This window comes from Pipra filicauda, unplaced genomic scaffold (assembly GCF_003945595.2).
Source record: "Pipra filicauda isolate LSUMZ 115617 unplaced genomic scaffold, ASM394559v2 scaffold273_size1055052_pilon, whole genome shotgun sequence".
NCBI lineage: Eukaryota > Metazoa > Chordata > Aves > Passeriformes > Pipridae > Pipra > Pipra filicauda.
Genome location: NW_024104391.1, coordinates 565,100 through 585,041, shown reverse-complemented (window position 1 = coordinate 585,041; position 19,942 = coordinate 565,100). Strand labels below are relative to the sequence as shown.

Below are 19,942 nucleotides of genomic sequence, written 5' to 3'. Positions count from 1 at the left end.
CTAAGTGTGTGCATCCTTCAAGAGCAGGATGCACAGCAGATCTCATCAACCTGATAAGATATGGTAGGCAGTTTTTTAAAAATATTTTTTTGGCTATTGGGGTTTTTTTATAATTTATTTTCAATAAAATGATTATTTTGGTATGTATTTGAGTCTCAGCTGTGATTTTTGCTAAAGACAGCATGCTACTTTTTGGTTTTAGCTTTTGAAAGCAAATCATCTTGAAGATAAAATTAAAATAATAGAAGCACGTCCTGAGTTGCTGAAGCCTTCTCATTTTGAAGATAAAAAGGTATGTTACAGTTGTCCAATATACTGAATTTCAGGGGGGTGGTAGCGAGCAGAAGGTAAAAATTGTTTTTGCTTTTCTGCTGTGCCATTGTAACCACACTGAATGCCATTATATCCTGCTTCTGCAAAATGCAGTGAGTAGATGGTTCAGATCATGTGCCACTAAAACTAAAGGAGACTGAAGACTGTGGGAGGATTGTTGCTTTGTTTTTGACAGGATGTGACTTTCCCTTGCTGCATAATCTGCACCGGTTGTTCAGGCAGTTTAACTGGTTTAACTGTGTATGTGCTGCAAGGCTGGAGCTCTTTGGTGAGCCCCTCAAGAAGATGGCAATCTCTTTGAAAGTACTAACATCATTAAATTAAAAAATTCAAAAGTACTGTGACTCATTACAGAGCCTTCCAACATAAAAATATTTTCTCTCAAACTTTGTTGCAGGAAAATTCATTTTAAGATGTGCTGACTAAACCCACAGAACTATGTCTGGTGTGCCCTATGTGCAGTGTACAGTAATTAAATCTTTATGGACAGTAGCAGTTTTGATCTAGATGATTTCACTCCTTGTGTTGTGTTGGTAGCTGTTGGAAGATTGAGACAGCCTGTGTTACTGAGTTGTTCTTATAATGCTTTTGTCTTCTCCTTTCTTTGCCAGATTTCTGTTCTTGTGGGAGAGCCATTTTTCAGTACCAGTTTGCTGCCATGGCATAACCTGTATTTCTGGTATGCCAGGACAGCTGTGAGCAGGCACCTCAGCAACAATGTCTCTGTCCTACCTCAGTCTGCTGCTTTGCACATGATGATCGTGGAGTTCCAGGTGAGCTTGTTCAGAATTATCCATGTGATATTTACACAAATCCACTGAGATAAGTCCTCTTCTAGAACTTCTTACTGACAAGTGTATTGCATTTTAATACTGTCCAATGTGTACTTACCACCTCAGAAAAGAATATTTGATATCTTGGAGGTGAGTTGTGCTATTTCAGCCATTTCTTGTCAGCAAATTAACTCAAGTAATTTTGCCATTAAATGGAAGGGCTGAATGTTTTAAAATATTTCTTTAGATTAGAAATTACTGAAGTATGTGACAGTAGTGGTTATTTATAAAATTAGATATTCTGCTACATACCAGTTTTTCAAATGGTGCTTGATAAGACTGGAGGTGGGATTCCTAATTGCATGTTCTTTTTTTTTTTAACCTCTTTGAGGCTGTGCACAGTTCTGAATTTGAGCTCATCTTAAAAATAATTTGAAAAGTCATCTTTCAGAAATTGTACAAAGCTATAAACTTTTTTTTTTCAGCCATTAAACTCCTTAACTGAAGATTGTGAAATGTTTACCTACAATGATAATGGAAATTAAATACGTTCTTCCATCATTAATATGCAAAGACCAGTAGCTTAAGTGAGGGACTCTGTAGTCTGAATATAGTAAATAATGTACATATCTGTAAATAAAAAAAGGCCTATAATCTAATGAATTTTCACATAAACATAACCTCCAGTTTATCTGTTAAAAATGCAAGGTGTTTAATACTAATCAAGAGTAATCAGATTGAAATAAACAGTTAATTTCAATTCCATGATTTCTTATCTAGAGGACTTTGCTCCTCTAGAACTCAAAGCATTTTGGAAGGAAGTCAGCATTATTGTGTTCATGTTCTGGATGAGGAAGCTGAAGCCTGCAGAGTGATGACTGAAGATTATTCAGCAATCTAATAGCAGAATGTAAAGTAACATTCGTGTCACCTGAGCCTGAGTTTCACCCTTTCGTGAGGGTTGTGTTCAAAGCTGATTCCACATAGCTCTTTTGGTAGAACATTTAACTTGTATTTCATTCCATTAAGCTGTTCCCAAAGCTATTGCTTTAATTTTACGTTTTCTTCTTTGTTCAGTGGTGACTCTAGACACAAAGACTAAAACCTGTGAGGTTTTAAAAATAACCTCTGCATTCACCAGATTTTGGTCGGACAGAGTGAGCAGATGTTGTAAGGTGTCTTGCAGAACTGGTTCTGTAGGCTGTTCTGTCTTTTCAGAATAGATATGTCATCATGGTTAAGCAATTAGCAAAAGCTAGATCCTGGAGAAAGAATTTGATGGAATTCCTTTAGCTATGAACTTGTTTTGTCCACAGTTGCATTTAGGGAGCAGGGTGCTCTGTCAGGGATACCATGCAGAGTCCTCTAGTTCATGCTGTATTCAGACACAAGTATAACAGGATTTATTGAGATGTACAGAAGTCCTGCTGCCAGCATATAAAGCAGGAACATTTGAGCTTAGGTGCAAGAATGACCAGGTAATTAAATGTATTTATCCATGGCCAGTGAATGTTTGTGTTCTATTGAGAGACCATTAATGTGGTCTAAGAAAAGGTAAAAGTTGAGCTGAGTTGCTACAGTCAATGAGAGGCAGAGTATGAAGTGCCTAAAATGATTTCACTCCTCTTTGAAGTGCTGGAGGGAAATGTTAGCCTGGCAGGCTGTGAGATGTTCAGTGCAACTGGGAGCACTTACCTGTGCTGGGCAGTGAAAATGCAGGGGCTGTAAGGGTTTTATCCTGGCAAATCCATACATGCTCTAAAGTAAATGATGCATAGAGGTTGTAAGAAATGTGACAGATTCTTTAGAGGAGTTTAAAACAGTGGCTAAAGAATTAACTGCCTTAAAAAATGTTTTCCAGAATTACTCTGTCTTCTAATTCTTGCAGTAGTTGTAATGGTTTAGGAATGTATAGATAGGAAAGAGTCTTTATCTGGCTTGCTATCAAATGTCTGCTCTACAGCTAAAATTATGTTAAGATTTCCTGTTTCCATTAATAAAGCCAAACAAAATCCTGGGTTTTTTTATAGGACTTATGGAGAATCCGGAGTCCATGTGGCATCTGTGAAGGCTTTGATGTCCAGACTATGGATGATATGATTAAAGTAAGAAGACTGAAAGTAGTTTCAGCACAAGTCTCAGCAAAACAAAAACTCACCTTGGCTTAATAAAGCATTTTGAGACTGTTGGAAAACCTGTATGTTATGCAGAACACCATTGTTTTAGTCTTTCAGAACTCTGGTGACTGTTTAGTTCTTGTAAAACAGTACCTTTCATGGTGTGGGGTTTGGGGTTAGCAGTTACTTCTTGTTTGTCAAGTTCTTCAGTGCTTTGCTTTGTTTGGAAAATAATTCTGTTCATTCAAAAGGAAAATACTGTTCTCAAAATGGGAGTTGTTTATAGATGAATCCTGCTGCCCTCACTTGGAGGTACTTTTGAAAGAGAAAAAGGCTTATTGACTGCTGAGAACTAGATAGGAAGGCTGAGATTTCTTTGTATCTGTTTCTGGAGCTGGACTGTCAATATCCATATTTGAGTGAGCTGTTTAGATTACCTTGACAGTCATTGTGGAGGAGTACAGGCAGTTGTAGAGTAGAATTCGTCTGGAGGGAGAAGAAACTTTAAATGCATTTTCTTTTGAAAGTGCCTGGTTTTGTGTCAGTGCTGAGGGCCATTGTCACAGCACTTGGTTTCATGCATGTAGGACATTTTTTCCCTTGTGCCTAAGAAGTGCAGTCCTGTCCTCTTGCAGCTTTATTGCTTAAATACTCTGGGTTAAGGACATGTAATTAACTTGAAAACATGGACTATTTGCCTTTTGATTGTCTTCAGATAATTTTATTCCTTTCTTTCTTCAGGATTCTCTGAATTTTAGGGAATCCAAGGAAGCAGAACCTCACCCTCTGTGGGAATATCCTTGCAAGTCACTGTCTGACCCCCAGGAAGTTCTGGCATTTGACTTCAGAGAGCCTGTGCCCCAGCAGTGCCTCAGCACAGAGGGCTCTGTGGATCTTCTGCGGTCAGTTTGCTCATTGCAATAAAGATTCCTATCAGCATCCATGGCTTTACCTCCTGTTCAGGTTCTTGGGGTACTACAGTTAATGGTGGGAACATACTCGACAGTTTTTAATAATGTGACCCAAAGTTGTGGAAGTTATTCTGACACAAATTTCCTGTGGCTATTCTCAATAGGCTATAACAATAATATTAGATATTATTAGATTGGATAATATGCCTGTATTTCAAAACCAACATTTTTCTAGCTGTTACTGTGATTTAAAATTTAAATAGATTAATATATGATGTAGAGAAAGTAAAACATTGTCTGGATGTTTTCAGTCTTTCTTTGTTCCCTGTTGCTGAGTTCTTGCAGAAAAAGCTCCTATTTAGCTTTTCAGATTATTGTGTTTAATAAATTACTGTTTTTAATAGCTTTAAATTATTGTGTTAATAGATGTTAAAATGTGTGTTATTCTTCCTTCTAACTATAATTCTGGCAATTTTGATGTTTGTAATGTCTTCTGAGATATTTTTCACTATAATGTAACTACAAATTGTCCCTAATTCTGTTCAAGCTTAAAATGCTGCTTAAGAATTAAAAATCAGGGGAAAGGTTCTTTGGGGTTCTTTTTTTGCTGTCTAGATCTTGGATAACTCAAACACTGCTGTAATTGTATGTTTCTCATTGTGAAGCAAAATTCAAGGTTTCACAAAATCCAGAACCACCTGTGTGGGGTCTCTGCCTTTGCAGCAGTTTTTATTTGTAGGCAGCACACTGGCAGCACCTCTGCTTCTTGAAGTGGCATGGTATGTGTGGTAAACATTTCCTCAAAATTCAGAAACCATAGAAACTGGGGTCTCTAAAGGAAGTGCTGTCTGAACATGCAGTGTAACTTATGCCACGTTGTTCAGGGCTGGTTAAATGACTGTGCTGCTGAGCAGATGTAGTTATGACATATTCTCCTCTTCCTTGCCTTTTTTAGATTTCATATCTGCAAATATTTTAAAAGTTGCTGCCCAATTACCAAATCACTCAGCTGTTCAACTTTTTTTCAAGGAAAGAAGTTCTCCCTGGTTTTCCAGCTCTCCCTGAACCACTAGTGCAGTGTCTCTGTGAAGCTGTCAGTGCTGTAGGAAGTAACAGGTTTTATCTTCCACCTCTCCCCAGGAAAGGAAAGAGCCATGGAGCAGTTCTGTGGATGGAATATCATCTTGCTGCAGATATCTCCATAAGTACAGGACTGATGCAAATTCCAAATGAAAAGGTACATCTTCAGTCTAGATTATTACATCAAAGTCTGTAGGATTACAGTGCTGAACAATAGGTCCCTGTTAGCCATGCCTGGGTTATGTAGTGCTCTGTGTTACACTGCTTGAATACTACATAGACAGAACTAGTAGAAATATCTGTTCATGTTTTTGCAGGGAGCAGGAGATGTACCTTAAAATGGGAGAATCTGAATTGGATCAAAATGCTCCACAGTTTGGAATCAATTCAGAGTTTAAATATGATGCTAGCTCAAAGTAGAGTTTATTACAAATACCATTTCTCAGTTTAACAAAAGCAAAAACTGGAAGGGGAAGGAGTATTTTTGGTATTCTATCTAAATATTCTTTGACCAAAATGCATTTTTTCCTCTGCCTTCTCTGTGCAGAGCAGCACATGGTACTCAAGTGGGGTGTTCCTAGGGTGGGGTGGATGGCAGTGGAAGAGATGATGCTGATCCTTGTGGGCCCAGCTGGGAACAAGGGCTCTTACTGCATTGTTACTGTGTGGTAATAATTGGTAGAGTTTTAACTGCTTCCACTTTGAACTGTCTCCTGTAGGGAACCTGTGCCTGGAATCCCCACTGCAAGCAAGCTGTGTATTTCTTCAGTCCTGTTCTTGAGTCAGAGGCTCTCTCAGACCCTACTGCTGTCACCTATGCCATAAGTTTCGACACAAAGACAGGGGAGATTGCCATGGATTTTAAGCTATTATAAAATACTTTACTTTTGCTCATATTCCTAAATTATAATAAACTTTTTTTTTCATACAGCAGAGGGATTTATTTATTGTGCCCATAGAACAAACTGTTCTGAAACATGCTTTTAACATTTTTGGGTTTGTTTTCAAAATATGTAGTTGGTGAGGTAGAGGAACCATTTCTTAGGGACCAGGTGTTCTTGTCAGGGTTTATATACATATATACACATTCTTGTAATCATTGTTCCAGTGTTTTGCATAATGCCATGGAACTGAAAGGCTTGCTGCTTATTGCTTGGCATAGCACTAGATGAGGACACAGCCTTTCACTGACAGTAGAGAAAAGTGAGTTACACACATCTAGTTCAAGCTTTGCTCTTGTCACTGTAAAAAGGGAAATAATCTTCAGAGTGCTCAAAAAGAAATCCCAAGTCAAGCCACATATGTGTGTTAGTGCAGTTACTGGGGAGCAGGAAGCAGCTGAGCTGCTCACAGACTTGGCCAAGCTGTGGCTCCTATTGACCTGAAATGGTCAGTGAATGAAGGGGGACACACTGACAGTCTGCTGAAGTCTTTAGATGCTGCATTTCTGGAGAGTCATTTCCCAAACAGTGACCAAAATCTCTAAAGCTGTAACCAGAAATCAGAAAACGTACATATTAGAGTTAATTGGAAGTGACAAACTGATGGTAGTCTGAGAAACAAAAGAAGAAGAGTTGTAGTCTAAAAAACCTGCAAATCTTTTGGAGATATGACATATGCATTATATGATTAAAAATGTGGCCTTATACTCATTCCATCAGAGGCCTAAATAATATCTGCCACTTCAGCCAAGTTGTAGGCTGCTCTGAATGCCATGTCCTCACCTGAGGTTTTCTTAGCTGCATTGCAAATCATGTTGGCAGAAATTGTATTGTTGAAATTAATTCTGCTTTAGATGAACAATCAACTGATGTATCTGTTTTGTATGTGTGACCTATTAAGGGAAATGGAAAATCAATGTACCGCCTGTCCTGAATTGTGTCAGCCAGCCCCAGGGATAACTGCTTACCAAAGCTACTCCTGTTTCCTCTGAGCAGCAGCTTTAGCAAAGTGACAGAAATACCATAAAGAAGCCATGAGGGAGCACAGCCCACTCTGCTCTGCTTTCCTGGTCACCATGATACATCATTCTTGTGAGTAGGAATTTTTTCTTTTCCTAATGGTGTGGTTATATTTATAGACCCACAGGCCATCTGAAATATTCCAAAATTTTTCAGAATCATTTTCCTGACAAACAGAAACCCTGCAGCAACTGCTGAGATATGTGAATTTCACTTTTCAAAACTCTACTTTTAAGATGCTTAACTCCAGTCTGTCATTTCTTACAGACTTTGCTGGAGTGTAGAGGTTACTGTTCATTAGACATTTGTTTTAATTTTTATACACTGTGCCTAGCCCACAGAAAGTATGGTGGCACAAGTCTGTTATGTGTTGGGTATGTAAGCAGTGCAGTTGTAAAGGAAACAATATTATGGCCAAGCCTTTAAAGTAGTAAAGGCTTGGCCCTTTTTTTTTCAAAGGCACAGGCACAGTTGTGCAAGCCTGAAGAAAGCTTGCATTATACAACTGCTCTTCTGCCTGTGTGCTCTGACACAGAAAGCACGAGCTGCTGTTCCCCTTGTGCAGGAGGAATAGCTTCTGACAGTGCAGTTAACTGCACAGGTGATTCTGGATCCAACAGAACAGGACAGTGTTTCAAAGGGAACACAGAACTAATAGAAAGCAATATATTAGAATTTATAGTTTTGAAAAAAATAAAGTAAGAACAAAACCACAACAAAACTTAGAGTATTTCATTGGGTAGTATTAGCTTCCTCAAAGATAACTGTGTATGTATGTGCCTGAATTGTACTTCCTGAGAAAAAATAAAATATAAATTTGCTGCAGTGCCAAAGGGAAGTAATGCACATTGATGGGAATTTGTATTTTGTTGTCAGTATTATGTATGTTGAAGTTATGTGGGCACTGCAGTAGATACCAGGCATGGTGACTGAGAGGCATCCCTGTTAAAGCTCTTGGTGTTGTGAGGCTTGGCACTAGTGGGGCTCTCAGAGGTGGGTGAGTGCAGGCCAAGGGCACAGGCCAGATGTAGCAGCAGCACGTCTGCTGAGCTGTGGCAGTTCACAGGATCTGCTCTATGTGCATATGAGGAAAAACATAAATTTCAGTATACCTGGAGCAGAAATTGTATTGCTGCTATCAAAAAAAAAAAAAGCTGGAAAGATTGAATGCTGAGCATATTTTAGCACCTCTGGTTTCCTTAGAGGACCAAAATCTGATGGATGTGCTCATGAAGCCTTGTGCATGTTTTAATTCACTGTGAGTGTTATCAGCATTGCTGATGCTGGCTGGTTAGGCTTGTGCATTTAGACAGGCACTGGAACTGCCTTCAGGATTTGGTTTAGTGTGCTGGAAGCTGCTGTGTTGAGGCAAACCCTTACCACATGTGTGAGTAATTAGGACTATTTATTGTATGTATCAGTCTTCCTTGACTTCTGTGAATTCCTCAGATTGGACTGAAAAACTTAACGTGATTTGTAAATTGTGTGGAAAACAGCTGCTTGCAGGGGGATCCTGGCCATTTCTTATGCATGTGTGCAAAAACAGAATAAAAGACTACTTCTATCTCTGTCCTCTGCCACAGGGCATCTTACTGTAAGAACACACTTGGGGGAGGAAAGCCTCTTAATCAAAAAAATCCCATCTACCCAGTGGCAGCATCCAGCTCCCATTTGTTCCCAGAGCTGACAGAAGCATTGCAATGATGTGCTGAGCTGCAGGAGCTTCTGGCTGTGGGCATCTTAATAAGCAGAGCAAGAATCCTATTTTCTCTTGGAAGGAACTTATTCTGTGCTGCCACCACAGACAATTTTTTTTCTAAATGACAACAGCTTTGATCCTGACTAGGCCTGCAGGCACAGCTGCACGTTCTAATAGAAACAGGATCCCCTGCCACCACTGAACTTCATAGTACTGCAGTTCATATATTGCAATGGAACTTGGCAGCTTTTTTAATGTGGCACAAGAGATGTTTGCACTAAAGACACAGGTTTTAGTCAGGTATTAAAAATAATAATAAACTACCAAGTGTTGCCATTCACATTTAGCTTCTCAGTTTCAGTTTTGCTGCAAAAGTAACTGTATAGCTTTGAATTGCAATGAAATGTTACTAATATGTAGTGGTTACCACAGCACAGATCCACAAGAGGGTGCTGAGAACCCACTTCTAATTTTCTAGCATATTATAAGTAAGGAAAATGCACAGACTTGCAATGCAGCTCTCTCATCTTATGTGCAAATAAATGCCTCTGATGTTACGAGACACACTCTATGTACATGGATGGAAATGGAAAACTAGTTCAAAAAGTGAAACTCCCAATAAAACTAATCCAGACTTGCACCTACTGCTAAGGCAGGCAGGCAACAGAATTCTGTGTCCCCTGCTGAATACACAGAATGAATGGTACTCTTAGGACAGTGAAGTTGTCGTGGTCCTGATGAAGGACAAGTCTTGCATTCTAAAGGGTGTTCTCTAAGTCATGGCAGCTGCAAGATTTGCTCCTTTATTTGCAGAACTGGTACCTTTGTCTGAAGGCTGGGCAATTCAAGGACTGAGATCCTGGAGCTTGCTTTTCTCCTTCATTAGTCCCTTTGAAACTGCTCTGTGTGGGCTTCCTGCATTTAACAAGATAGAGGATGCAGTTCAGGACTAATTCATTTAGTCACTCGTCTTTTGTATTCTGTTTGTAGTTACAGCTGGTTGTTAGGAGGGGAAGAGACTATTACAGCTTCCTAGGGTTGGATTTTTCCAGTGGTGATTGTGAGCTGAATGCAGTGGATGCTTGTGTTGTCATTCTACCTTATTGACTCTGATGGCATTGCTAAATGTTAATTTGGTTTTGTACTTAATCATTGTAATACTTCACATTTCCAAGCATTTAATGCAGATTAGTGATTAAGATGCTTCTCCGAGAGGTATTTGTTGTCATCTCCATTTTTCAGAAAAGAAAAAAACTGAGGGTGCTTTTTGTGGTGTTCAAGTGTTTCATCTGCCCCAGGCTCACTATAAGATTAGGGCCTCAGAGCTAAAAATTACTTGCTCAAGGCCATGCAGAATAGACTAATCCCCTGACTCCCTAGCTCTGCTTTAATCATTTGTTTTCTTAGCACAGTGTGATTTCAAATGCAGCCTTAGGAGCTTTGACCGAGATACAGCAGATAAAGGCTCAGAGGCAGTAAATCCTTGGATACCTCAGTAATTAAAACCATGTGGTTTTTGGCACATATGTACAATATATTTATATATTATATATAAATTGTATTTTTAATATAGTTATATATATTTACAAAGCTATAGCGCTTTGATTTTGTTTTCAAAGCCTGTCATGAAGATGACCCACTTTTTTTTCCCCTCAGCAGGATTCTGTCTAAGATTTGAGAGCCCTGAAGATGCCTCTTTTGTGGACAAGGGCACTACTGAAAGAGTGAGAGCTGATGATGTTGCTGGTGCAAAGGGAAAGCCCTGCACTGCTGCTCTGACGGGCTCCTGGCAGGGCTGTGGGCACAGCCCCGGGGCAGCTCAGCCTTGAGTCACACAGCTGGCCACGGAACCTCTGGTGCTTCCTCAGGGTTTTGCTCAGGTGCAGCTGCACAACCTCCTGCAGCAACTCCTTTGCTGAGGGTCTGTCTCTCACTCCAGTCCTTGTGCACAGCCTCTGCTCTGTCCTGCCTTGCCCATCGCTCCCATCTCCAGGTGCAGTGTTAGGACTCGTGCTCTGGGAGGAACAGTGGGTGCTGCAGTCACTGAGTGGAGTCCTGCTTCTCCAGGGGGATGGTGGATCCTGCTGCATCTGTCTCACAGAACGTGGCTGCTTGCTTCATGTTAGGGTATCTAAGAAACCAGTGACTCACCCCCTGGCAATCAGCAAACAAATCAAGCTGCGATGAATGGGGTGGGAGGGAAGGAGGGACAGACAGCCTTCACTGCAGCACTTGAAAATGTCATATTTCTTCTCGACTGCGGTGTTTCTAGGAATGGTTGCAGTGACTGTACAGCAGGTCTACATGTATAATCTCCTGCCTGCCTCACAGGCAGCAGCAAAGTCGTTTATACCACAGGGCTAATGATATAGGGTGACATACCCTCATGTTGGTGGAAAGGGCTGGGAGCACCTCCAGGGTTTGGAATAAACCAGCTGCTCTGCAGCCTCCCAGTGCAGCAGGAGAGGGACAGGCGGCCCTTCCAGGGATGCCAGCGAGTCTCTCAGCCCTTGTGCCCCTTTCCTTGGGGATTCCTGTGGGGCTGAGCCTCAGGGCAGGACAGACACGTTCTCTTTACCCCTGCCCTGCCGTGCCTGCATGTCCCAACACACCGGGCAGTGTCCCACCTGAGGGAAGGTGTGTTGGCACCTGCTGCCAGCCCCGGGGGGCAGAGGGGCAGAGGGGCTGGGGGAGAGGCTAGCTGTGTTCTGCAAGCAGTGGTGGGGCCTGAGAAACAAGAGTTCATGTGGAGTGTGGGTGTGACTCCCCACTGAGGGGACCAGGCACACACACAGGCAGTGAACCGGTGTGCAAAGCAAACTCACCCAGACGTTTTGCTGGCTGTTGTGCCACACGTGTGTCCTGTCCTTACACTGGGACATTGTGCCATGGATCAAGGCAGTGGCTTTAGTATTGACTGCTTGTGTTCCTCCTGTTTTCAGGCAACAGTGGTACCTCCTGAGCTGATGCTGTTTGAGTTCCCCATAATACTTCTTGCCTGTTTCCTTTGAGTGGAGCCTTAATCCTGTGGCCGTTGAATGGGAAGCTTACAGAGAAGAAACAGTGTTTTGAACACGCTCAGCCTCTTTCTTCAGAGGTACAAACCATGGCTACCTTTGTTTGTCTGTTTTAGCATCACTCAGCTCCTGCTGAGATTGTGCTTTTAGGTCTAGTTGCTTTTAGTTTAGATCTAGTTGCTTTTAGGTCTAATTTGCTGTAAACTATTTTTTCCTAGATATGTCTTTACAAATAACAAAACAAGTCTAAAGAGCTGTTTTTCAAGTCATGCTGACTGACACAAAGGCAACCATATGTCATAGGTTTCTGTGGGTTCTGCACCCCTTTAAAGATACCTTTCCATGTTATGTATGGCATTTGAATCTTTGCTTTCCATGCTTGAGTAAGAAGGGAGAGGGCAATGTAGGGTAGAAGGAAAATATTAGTTGCAGAGCTCAGCTGTGGGTTAAATTTAGGGTTAAATCTGTTGTAATCTGTACATGCAAGACTAAAAACTCAGGAGAAGGGTTCATGATGTTAAAGTCTGTTCATCCCTGGTTTGTTTTAAAACATTTTTCTCCCCACCCCAATTTTAATAACAATCACAGCAGCTTTATCATACCTTATGATACAGCCTCAGCTGCCTACATGTACAGCTGTCTCTGGTGGTGTGTTCATTTCTGAGTGGTTAAAATGGTCTTTAGACTCCAAATGGAGTAGTTTCATTCTGGTAATGGAATTTAAGTGATGGTCCCTTAGGTGACCCTGCTGACATTACTTCTTACTGAGCCTTGGCCTTGCCTTAAGGCTTCTCCTTCATGCATTAAATAAATTTCTTTTTAGATTTCAGGTGTTTAGATCCTCACCACACCCTGGCCCTTCTCTTTTTGTGGAATACTGACTAGTGTTCAACAAAACCTGACAGGTCTCTCTGTGTTGCACAGTGCACTGAATGAAATACAAACTCAACTTCTATAGTAAAGGTTACATTTTCACCTTTTCCTGCATTATCTTGGCATGTACCTTGCAACATACATCAAAAAAGTTTTCAAAAAGGGAGGAAGGAAGAGAAATATCTAGGAAAGACTGTGTCTTCATATTTCAATACAGAACAGGCTTTATGTCTGTTGTAGCAGAGTGCTCTGCTCCACAGGTTTCATGGGTGTGTCCTAACAAAACAGTTAATTTTGGGGTGTTTTCTTTTGTGCTTGTCACAACCAGGAAGCTCCTCAAGGCCAGTGTCTCACTGAGTTGGTGTGCTGTGCCTGTGCTGCCAGGCTGGGGGGCTGTTTCTTGCTTATGGATTACAGGAACAGGTACAGGAATAAGCAGCATTTCCCTGATCACCTGAGCAGTTCTTCCTGGCCCAGGGGCGTGTCCTGTGGAGCTGCTGGGGCTCATGGTGGGAGTGCCAATGTCCAGGTGTGGTTGGCAGCGTGTTCCTTGTTCCAGTGGCATCATCAGTGGCCCCAGCAGTTCTGTGCTGTGCTGTGGCCCTTGTAGGTGCTCTCTGTCCAGTTCTCTCTCTTTGAAGGCTCCCTCGATGGCAGAACGTGGCCCCATTGAGAGTGGGGCCATTTCTGTCTCTGTGCCAGTCAGCCAGGCCTTGGAGCTGCCTGGATAAAGAAAGGTATTTTCTCACAGGAGATCATCTGTTCAGATTGAAGCAGTGCCTTACATCCACTGCCAGCTTCCTGCTGCTTTCTTGGATGCTGCTTGCAGGGAGAATATTCCACTTGTGTCTCTGCCTCCAGCTGGGAACTAGATACACTGCTCCATTGTTTACCTCCCCTAGAAGCTCTCTTTTTGAGACAGTCTGTGTTTGCATTCCCTGGGCTGGCTGGGCAACAACTAATCAAATAATTATATTTAAAATAAGCTTTAACAAAAAAAGCATCTCTAAAAATAAAGGGAAGGTGTAGTCATGCTTCTCACCAACAAAACTAGTCAGCAATGTACATTCTGTGGAATGTTTCCCAAATAATTGAGGGCCATTTAATCTTAATATTCTTAACTTTTTTTGTTGCATTTTTTTTAAATCTTATTAGATGTTCTCCTATCTTTATAGTATGTCTGCAGATCAAGTATCTCCTCCTTCCATTCCTTTTCTTTCCATCCCCCCTGCCCCCTATGCTTCAAATAGTCTTCTTGCACAGAGCCTTGACAAGCAGCTATTCATACTTGAAGAGTTTCTGCTAGTAAGCTCCAGTTCTGTCCATGTTTAAAACATGAATAGAAATAGCAGTGTTTTTTTCAAGATTAAACCGAAGGTCCCAAACAGATAATTTTGCTTGTACTTATAAATAACGTTACCCAGAAGCAGAAGAAATGCTGTACTTTTCCCCTGTGCTCAAACCAAAGATGGGACCAAGTGGGACCTTCTGGGTTCTGTATCGTCCCTTCCTGTAGTTGGGCTCATGCATGGAAACCCTTTAAAAATACATTCAGCTCTGTTTTAAAAGCATTGGGGTTTCAGAGAGGAATTTTTGTTTGTTTGTTTTGCATTCCATTGTGGTCATTTGGAAGCTGGTTTTGAACTTGTCTGGTCTTGTGGTCAGAAACTTTCTTCTAATTGTCAGCCCAGGAATCCAGGCCTGGACAAGGACCTCTTGTACTGGTCAGGAGCCATTGCCCAGCACTTGACCAGACTCAGCATTTCTTTCAGCCAGTGTATAATAAATGCTCCATTTACAGCTTCTAATTTGCTCTGCCAGTGGAGCACAGAGCTGCAGGGTGGTGAGGCTGAGGTCTCTGCACTGAGGTGGGAGGACACTCAAGGTCAGCTGTGGGCAAAGGGGATCTCACCAGGGTAAGCACCGTTAGTTCAACAGTGACACAGTTTCAGGAACACAGAGCTAATAATTAGTGAAGGAGCTACAGTCCTTCTTATGTGCTTACTGTGGCATACAGTTTGGTTACAAGTCTGAGTGTGTTGTATATAAATATCTTCTCTGCAAATGTGGAAAAGAGAAATCAGATGACACCAAGGAGTAACAGAAAAAAGAGTTTAAAATACTTTTTTGGTAACAGTCTTATTTTGGGGCTGAGATAATGGACCGGGCTTTGTGCTGAGAGTTAGTTTGTCTTGTGTGATGCCCTTTCACTAGGAATACATGTAGCAAAGTGCTTGGCACCCTGTGAGGGGGGATCCTTCCAGTGTGGCCCTGGGGTGAGGCAGGGTCAGGTTTGCAGCCTGCAGAGGCTCTGGGAATGCTCTGCATGGAGCTGCACAGCTCCAGAACTGCCAGGGTGTCTGGGCAGGGTGTTGGGCAGTGGAGGGCGAGTTAAAAGGACTCGTTTCTTTCCCCCTTGATTTTCTGCAGGTTCACCAGAACACCTGTAGCACAGTGAGACTGTACTTGACCCACCCACTTGATCACCCTGGGATTTGGAGTCAGATTTCTGTTGGTGACATCAGGCTCCACATCATAAAACCAGAGAAAGTGACTGCACAGAATCATTTGAGCCTTGAAATTTTATTACCTTGTTTGCATCAACCAGTTATTCCTTTCAGCACCAATAGAAGACAAAAACCCCTCCATATTGTTTAAAATACCTTGTTTTTATCAGGTCTGCGATTGTGGTTTTCTTGCAGATAAAGAAACCAATGAAAATATTTAAATTTTTCTCTTTTTTCGTACGTTTTTAACAAAATGTTGGAAGGTGTGTGCTTACCATATAAAAACATTAGGTTCCAGAAGGATACAATACCGAAAAATCATTGAAATAAAAAAGGTTATTCTTATTATAGGATTTCTAAATCTTAGCAATATTACAAGTCTTTAAAAGCATTGAGATTATATTGAAAATAAGATGGCATGGAAAAGTGAGACCCTCAGTAACAATTTGACCCTCGTAATGGATGATAAAATTGGGAGCTTTTCAAAGTGCTTGAATTGTATTTCTCTTCTCATCCTGTAGTGCCAGGAGGAGGCCAAACCACTTCATTTCTGAGCTGATGATATGTGCTGACACTGCTGTGCTGCTCTGGGATCCAGGGCAGCTCAGGGACCAAACTGGGCACGGTCGTGCTCCGGCTGGAGCACCAGACAGAGGCCTTGGAAAAGAAGATTCTGCAGTGGAATTGTATGTTCCCTAAATCTGACTGTCTAACCCAACAAGTAGGACTGCAGGTCTAGCCAGCCTGACTGAGAGTGCTTCTGGGCTAAAACTGTGTCACAATCCTGGCACAAGGCAGGTGAACTCATTCTCCAGCCAGCAGGACAGAGACTGGCGGGCTCTGGGAGCCAGGCTGGGGCAGTGGGGCTGGGGCAGTGGGGCTGGGGGCTTTGACAGCTCCCACTGAGCAGCCAGGCTGGGCTGGGACAGACCCCCTGGGCTGGAACAAACGGGCTGGGCTGGGACAGACCCCCTGGGCACCGCTGGAATTGGTTAAAGGCCTTTGCCCACAGCACAAAGCTGGGTGTTCCCACCCTGGTGCTCAGTGGCTGGAGTGGAGCCGGTGGATCCATCGGACAGACAGGGCAGGGATTGACTGGAGCTGGATGTGCCTGAGAGGCCACGTTCTCGAGGGAGTGTTCTGGAGTGACCTAAAGTTACTGACTTTGTCAGGACCTGACACCCTGAACACTTCTGGAAGTGCTTACTTTTTGACTGTCCTCATTTGTGTCTTTTGCTCACTTATTCTAGAAGTGATGTTGTAAAATGCAAATTGAAATGAGAAACAGGAGATGTTATATACCCTTTATAAAAAGATGACCCTTGCTCTGCAGTGTCCCTGGTGCATTACTAAACCAAGAACAGCGTTATCTCCCACTTCTAGAAGATGCCTGAAATCCCAGCACAAAGTGAGGTAAGCATAGGACAGGAAGTTTAAGTCCAATTCTTATAAATAACATTCTACTAATAAATTGGGTCATGCTATCCATAAGTAAAGAGAATTGACATATAAACAAACTCTCCAGGGTTTGATCTCCTGGGCATGTTCTCACACCCAGCCCTGCCCTGCCTTTGTTGTTCTTTTCAGTGCAAATATTCTATGATACAGTATCTGCCTAAGGCTGGTGATGACTGATGTCCTGTACAGGCACTGCCTGAGTGACTCTGTGGGGCTGAGGGAACTCTGGTGGTTGCAGTGGTGGAGACAAAACTCATTTTTCTCCCGGAGGTCCCCCCTGGAAGGGAAAGCCTGTTCATTCCAGCTCCCCTGGACAGACACTCCCTGACCCCTGCAAACATGGAAAGGCACAGGAGCACTGTGAGAAACCAAGGAGCATCTGTCCAGTGGTACCACAGTGCTGCACCTCCAGCATCACTCTGGCAAAGTTACATTCCCTAAGACAGTGAATTAGAAAGAACTACCGCGACTGGTTAAACGTGTGTGTATTGTGTAAGAGAACATTTCACAACTAGGCTGTTCTTGAGCACTGAGAAACTAGGAAACATCAAAATCTAAAACAGTTTACTTCAAATTTGAAAAAAACATTTCTCAATATATCTCAATAAGTTGACAAAAGTGTCTCATTTTTAGTCAGCACAAAGCCACAGAACGACTTTTAAGGTAATTTAGACCACGTCAGTTTTACTGTAAATAATGTAACGTTGTTTGGCAGTAGTTTTATGTTTGTATCCCACACAGTGTCAAATTCAGCTCCTGCAACTGATACTTGGTGAAGTTGATATCAAATTGTAATTTACATTGTTAGGAAAACTATTAAAAATAGTGTAGTTAGTTTTACTACTGAGAAATAGCTGCTGGACAGCACACACATTGCTACTGATACTGTTTGGATTTTTTAAAAAAGGTTAATAAAATACAAGTAAGGTAGAAAATAGGATTAAAAAGCATTGGTTTGGGTACAAGTTTTTCTGAACTGGGTGGAGCAATAAGAAACCAGAAAAACACATTGCACATATGTGCACCCTCTGTATAAAGACAAACATACAAAGTGGGAAACTGGTGGTGCACGGGGTAGTACACTCAAGTCTCTGATGCTGTAAACTTGAATTCCTAATTTTATCAAAAAGGGGAACTGAGTCTGGTTCCATTTTTGAGTCCCCATGGGTTACTTGCAGATTACCCCTGGTTTGGCACAGCACACTTTTAAGAGGCAGCTTCTGCTCAAGGGACCTTGGGACTGGAAAATGAGGCATAAAATGTGTCAAGACCAGGTGCAGTGGGAGAGTGGGAGCAGTGGCCCTACTGCCTACTTGGAATTAGCCAATACTGTTAGTCCTGCACTCTCATGACTATTAAGAGTTTCTCTATTTGCAAAATCAGGTTGATTTAAGTAAAAGCTCTGTTGTTTACCATAGCTAACTAAGCCAGTATCAGAGACTGTGCAGACTGAGATTTCTAATTTAAATCTATTCAGATTTAGCTCAAGCTGATTCCTAGCAGCTGTAAACTAAACCAAAACAAGAGCATCTTCAGGAGTTTGTGGTCAGCATAACTAAAACAGGTTACTTAATGGAGTAAGTCAAATATTGGATTAACTCTTCTTAACACAGGGAATGTAATGTAAGTAATGTAAGAGGAAATAACACTAAAATTGAACACGACATAGGCAGAAGAAACTAAGTAATGGTTAGAACACAGGGGGTTTCATTGTTCTCTCGAAACATAAACCCTCTGAAATTAAATCCTCCCAAAAAATGCCAACTCTCATTATGGACCTGATTCTCAGTTTTTCATTCTTTTTGTTAAGGTTACAGAGGCTGGGTCGGTCAGGCCATGGGGAGATGGCAGAGGGGAGCCCCACATTTGAGCTGTAGTGGAAAGAACATGTAAGTCAGATGGCAAGACCCCTCTTCAAGTCTGTGATGCATAACAAAGGGAGAGTTGTGTCTCAGACACAGGAACAGCCTCTGCTCCTGGGAGGCAGTTCCCTAAGGCCAAGAGTCCCAGCTCTGCTCTCTAGCTGGCCATGCTGCACTTCCCCTTCAAGTGTACTGATTCCTTTAGAGAATTGTTAGGTTATTCTGCCTTATCAATCATACACAGTTCTACAGTTTTTTCTCCCCAAATGTCACTTATGTTTATGTTTACTCTATCTAGCATGCATTTTACAATCCATTTCCCACTTACCCTTTCTAGCTAAGGCAGAATGTTGGCTCTGGTGTTACCAATGGTACTACAGGAATCTATTCACTCTACTGTAACATACATATCCCATATCATAATTCAGAACTGTCCCACACATGGCAAAGAAAGAAAAGACATTACAGGGAAACTATGTTTCTTCTTAAGGGAGTAAGTTGCATTTAGAAAGCTGAAGGCCTGATTCTGGAGTCATCATTCAGACAAAACACTTCATAATTTCAGTGGTAACACAGCTGGAAGAAGGGTAGAACTGTGTTCTTAAAGTCTTAATTCCAAATCTTTTGTGTGTCCGTAACTCAGACAGGAAGGTGTTGGTCTGCAAATTGAAGAGAGCTGTTGTTTGGTGTTCGGTCTATCTGTAGTGCCAGAAGGTTTGCAGTCCCAGCGTGGCTCTGGTTGTGGGTGGCTCTGAGCCCCCCCTCTGGGTGCCAGGGCTGTGTGTGGAGCTCATGCAGGGCGGGCCATGCGGCTGCTGCGAGCGCGACAGGAGACAAAGCTTCAGCTTCTCAGACAAGGAAATGTTGCAAAAACCATCGAGCAGCACTAACTCACAGACTAATTACAAACTAAATTGTGCTATATATTAGTATAAAAACATGTTTGAGTAAGAATGGCACTGGTTCAGAAGGAATTAGGACTTCCATCTTGGTTCTGTTCGGTCCACAGTGAAAGTGTTGTAGTACAGGCCTGCCTTGTTGCCTGAGCAACTTGTGACAGTGGCTTTTGGCCACAACCCCTTCCATTTCTTCCCTTTTTAAATCCACATTGTTGGTACATTCTGGGAGTAGCCCAGGTCAGGTCGGGTCACCTTTCCTAACGTGGCACCAGGATAGTTCGCTCTTATCCTCTGATATTTTTAAAATATCATTAATGTTTCCCTCTTCTGATTCTCAAAGCTGGTCAGTTTTAAGGATCATCTTCTCCTGTAGACACCATGAGACGCATTGCTACTGGTAGGTGGTCTGTCAAGCCTGCTAACTGGGTAATAAAGCTGAACTCTTCCACTTC

General features: G+C 42.0%; 2 protein-coding genes across 13 annotated transcripts in view; one reads left to right on the top strand and one right to left on the bottom strand.

Moving 5' to 3' along the window:
* The window catches only part of PRMT7 (protein arginine methyltransferase 7), a 27,475-nt gene extending 10,878 nt beyond the window's left edge, over positions 1–16,597 (top strand). For 3 of the 8 annotated variants that reach the window (XM_039382549.1, XM_027750016.2, XM_039382548.1), the window contains exons 13-20: positions 203–292; positions 945–1,106; positions 3,137–3,211; positions 3,965–4,125; positions 5,275–5,371; positions 5,934–7,247; positions 11,817–11,971; positions 15,793–16,597. In XM_039382549.1, the coding sequence (XP_039238483.1) occupies positions 203–292; positions 945–1,106; positions 3,137–3,211; positions 3,965–4,125; positions 5,275–5,371; positions 5,934–6,089 (741 nt within the window). In that variant the 3' untranslated portion in view covers positions 6,090–7,247; positions 11,817–11,971; positions 15,793–16,597. Of the gene's footprint in view, positions 1–202; positions 293–944; positions 1,107–3,136; positions 3,212–3,964; positions 4,126–5,274; positions 5,372–5,933; positions 7,248–10,530; positions 11,002–11,816; positions 11,972–15,194 lie in introns of all 8 variants that reach the window. The other 5 variants (XM_039382547.1, XM_039382545.1, XM_039382546.1 and 2 more) reach the window with 5 other exon arrangements.
* SMPD3 (sphingomyelin phosphodiesterase 3) overlaps positions 15,328–19,942 on the bottom strand; it is a 96,902-nt gene continuing 92,287 nt past the window's right edge. For all 5 annotated transcript variants that reach the window (XM_027750019.2, XM_027750017.2, XM_039382551.1 and 2 more), the window contains one exon: positions 15,328–19,942. In XM_027750019.2, the coding sequence (XP_027605820.1) occupies positions 19,841–19,942 (102 nt within the window). In that variant the 3' untranslated portion in view covers positions 15,328–19,840.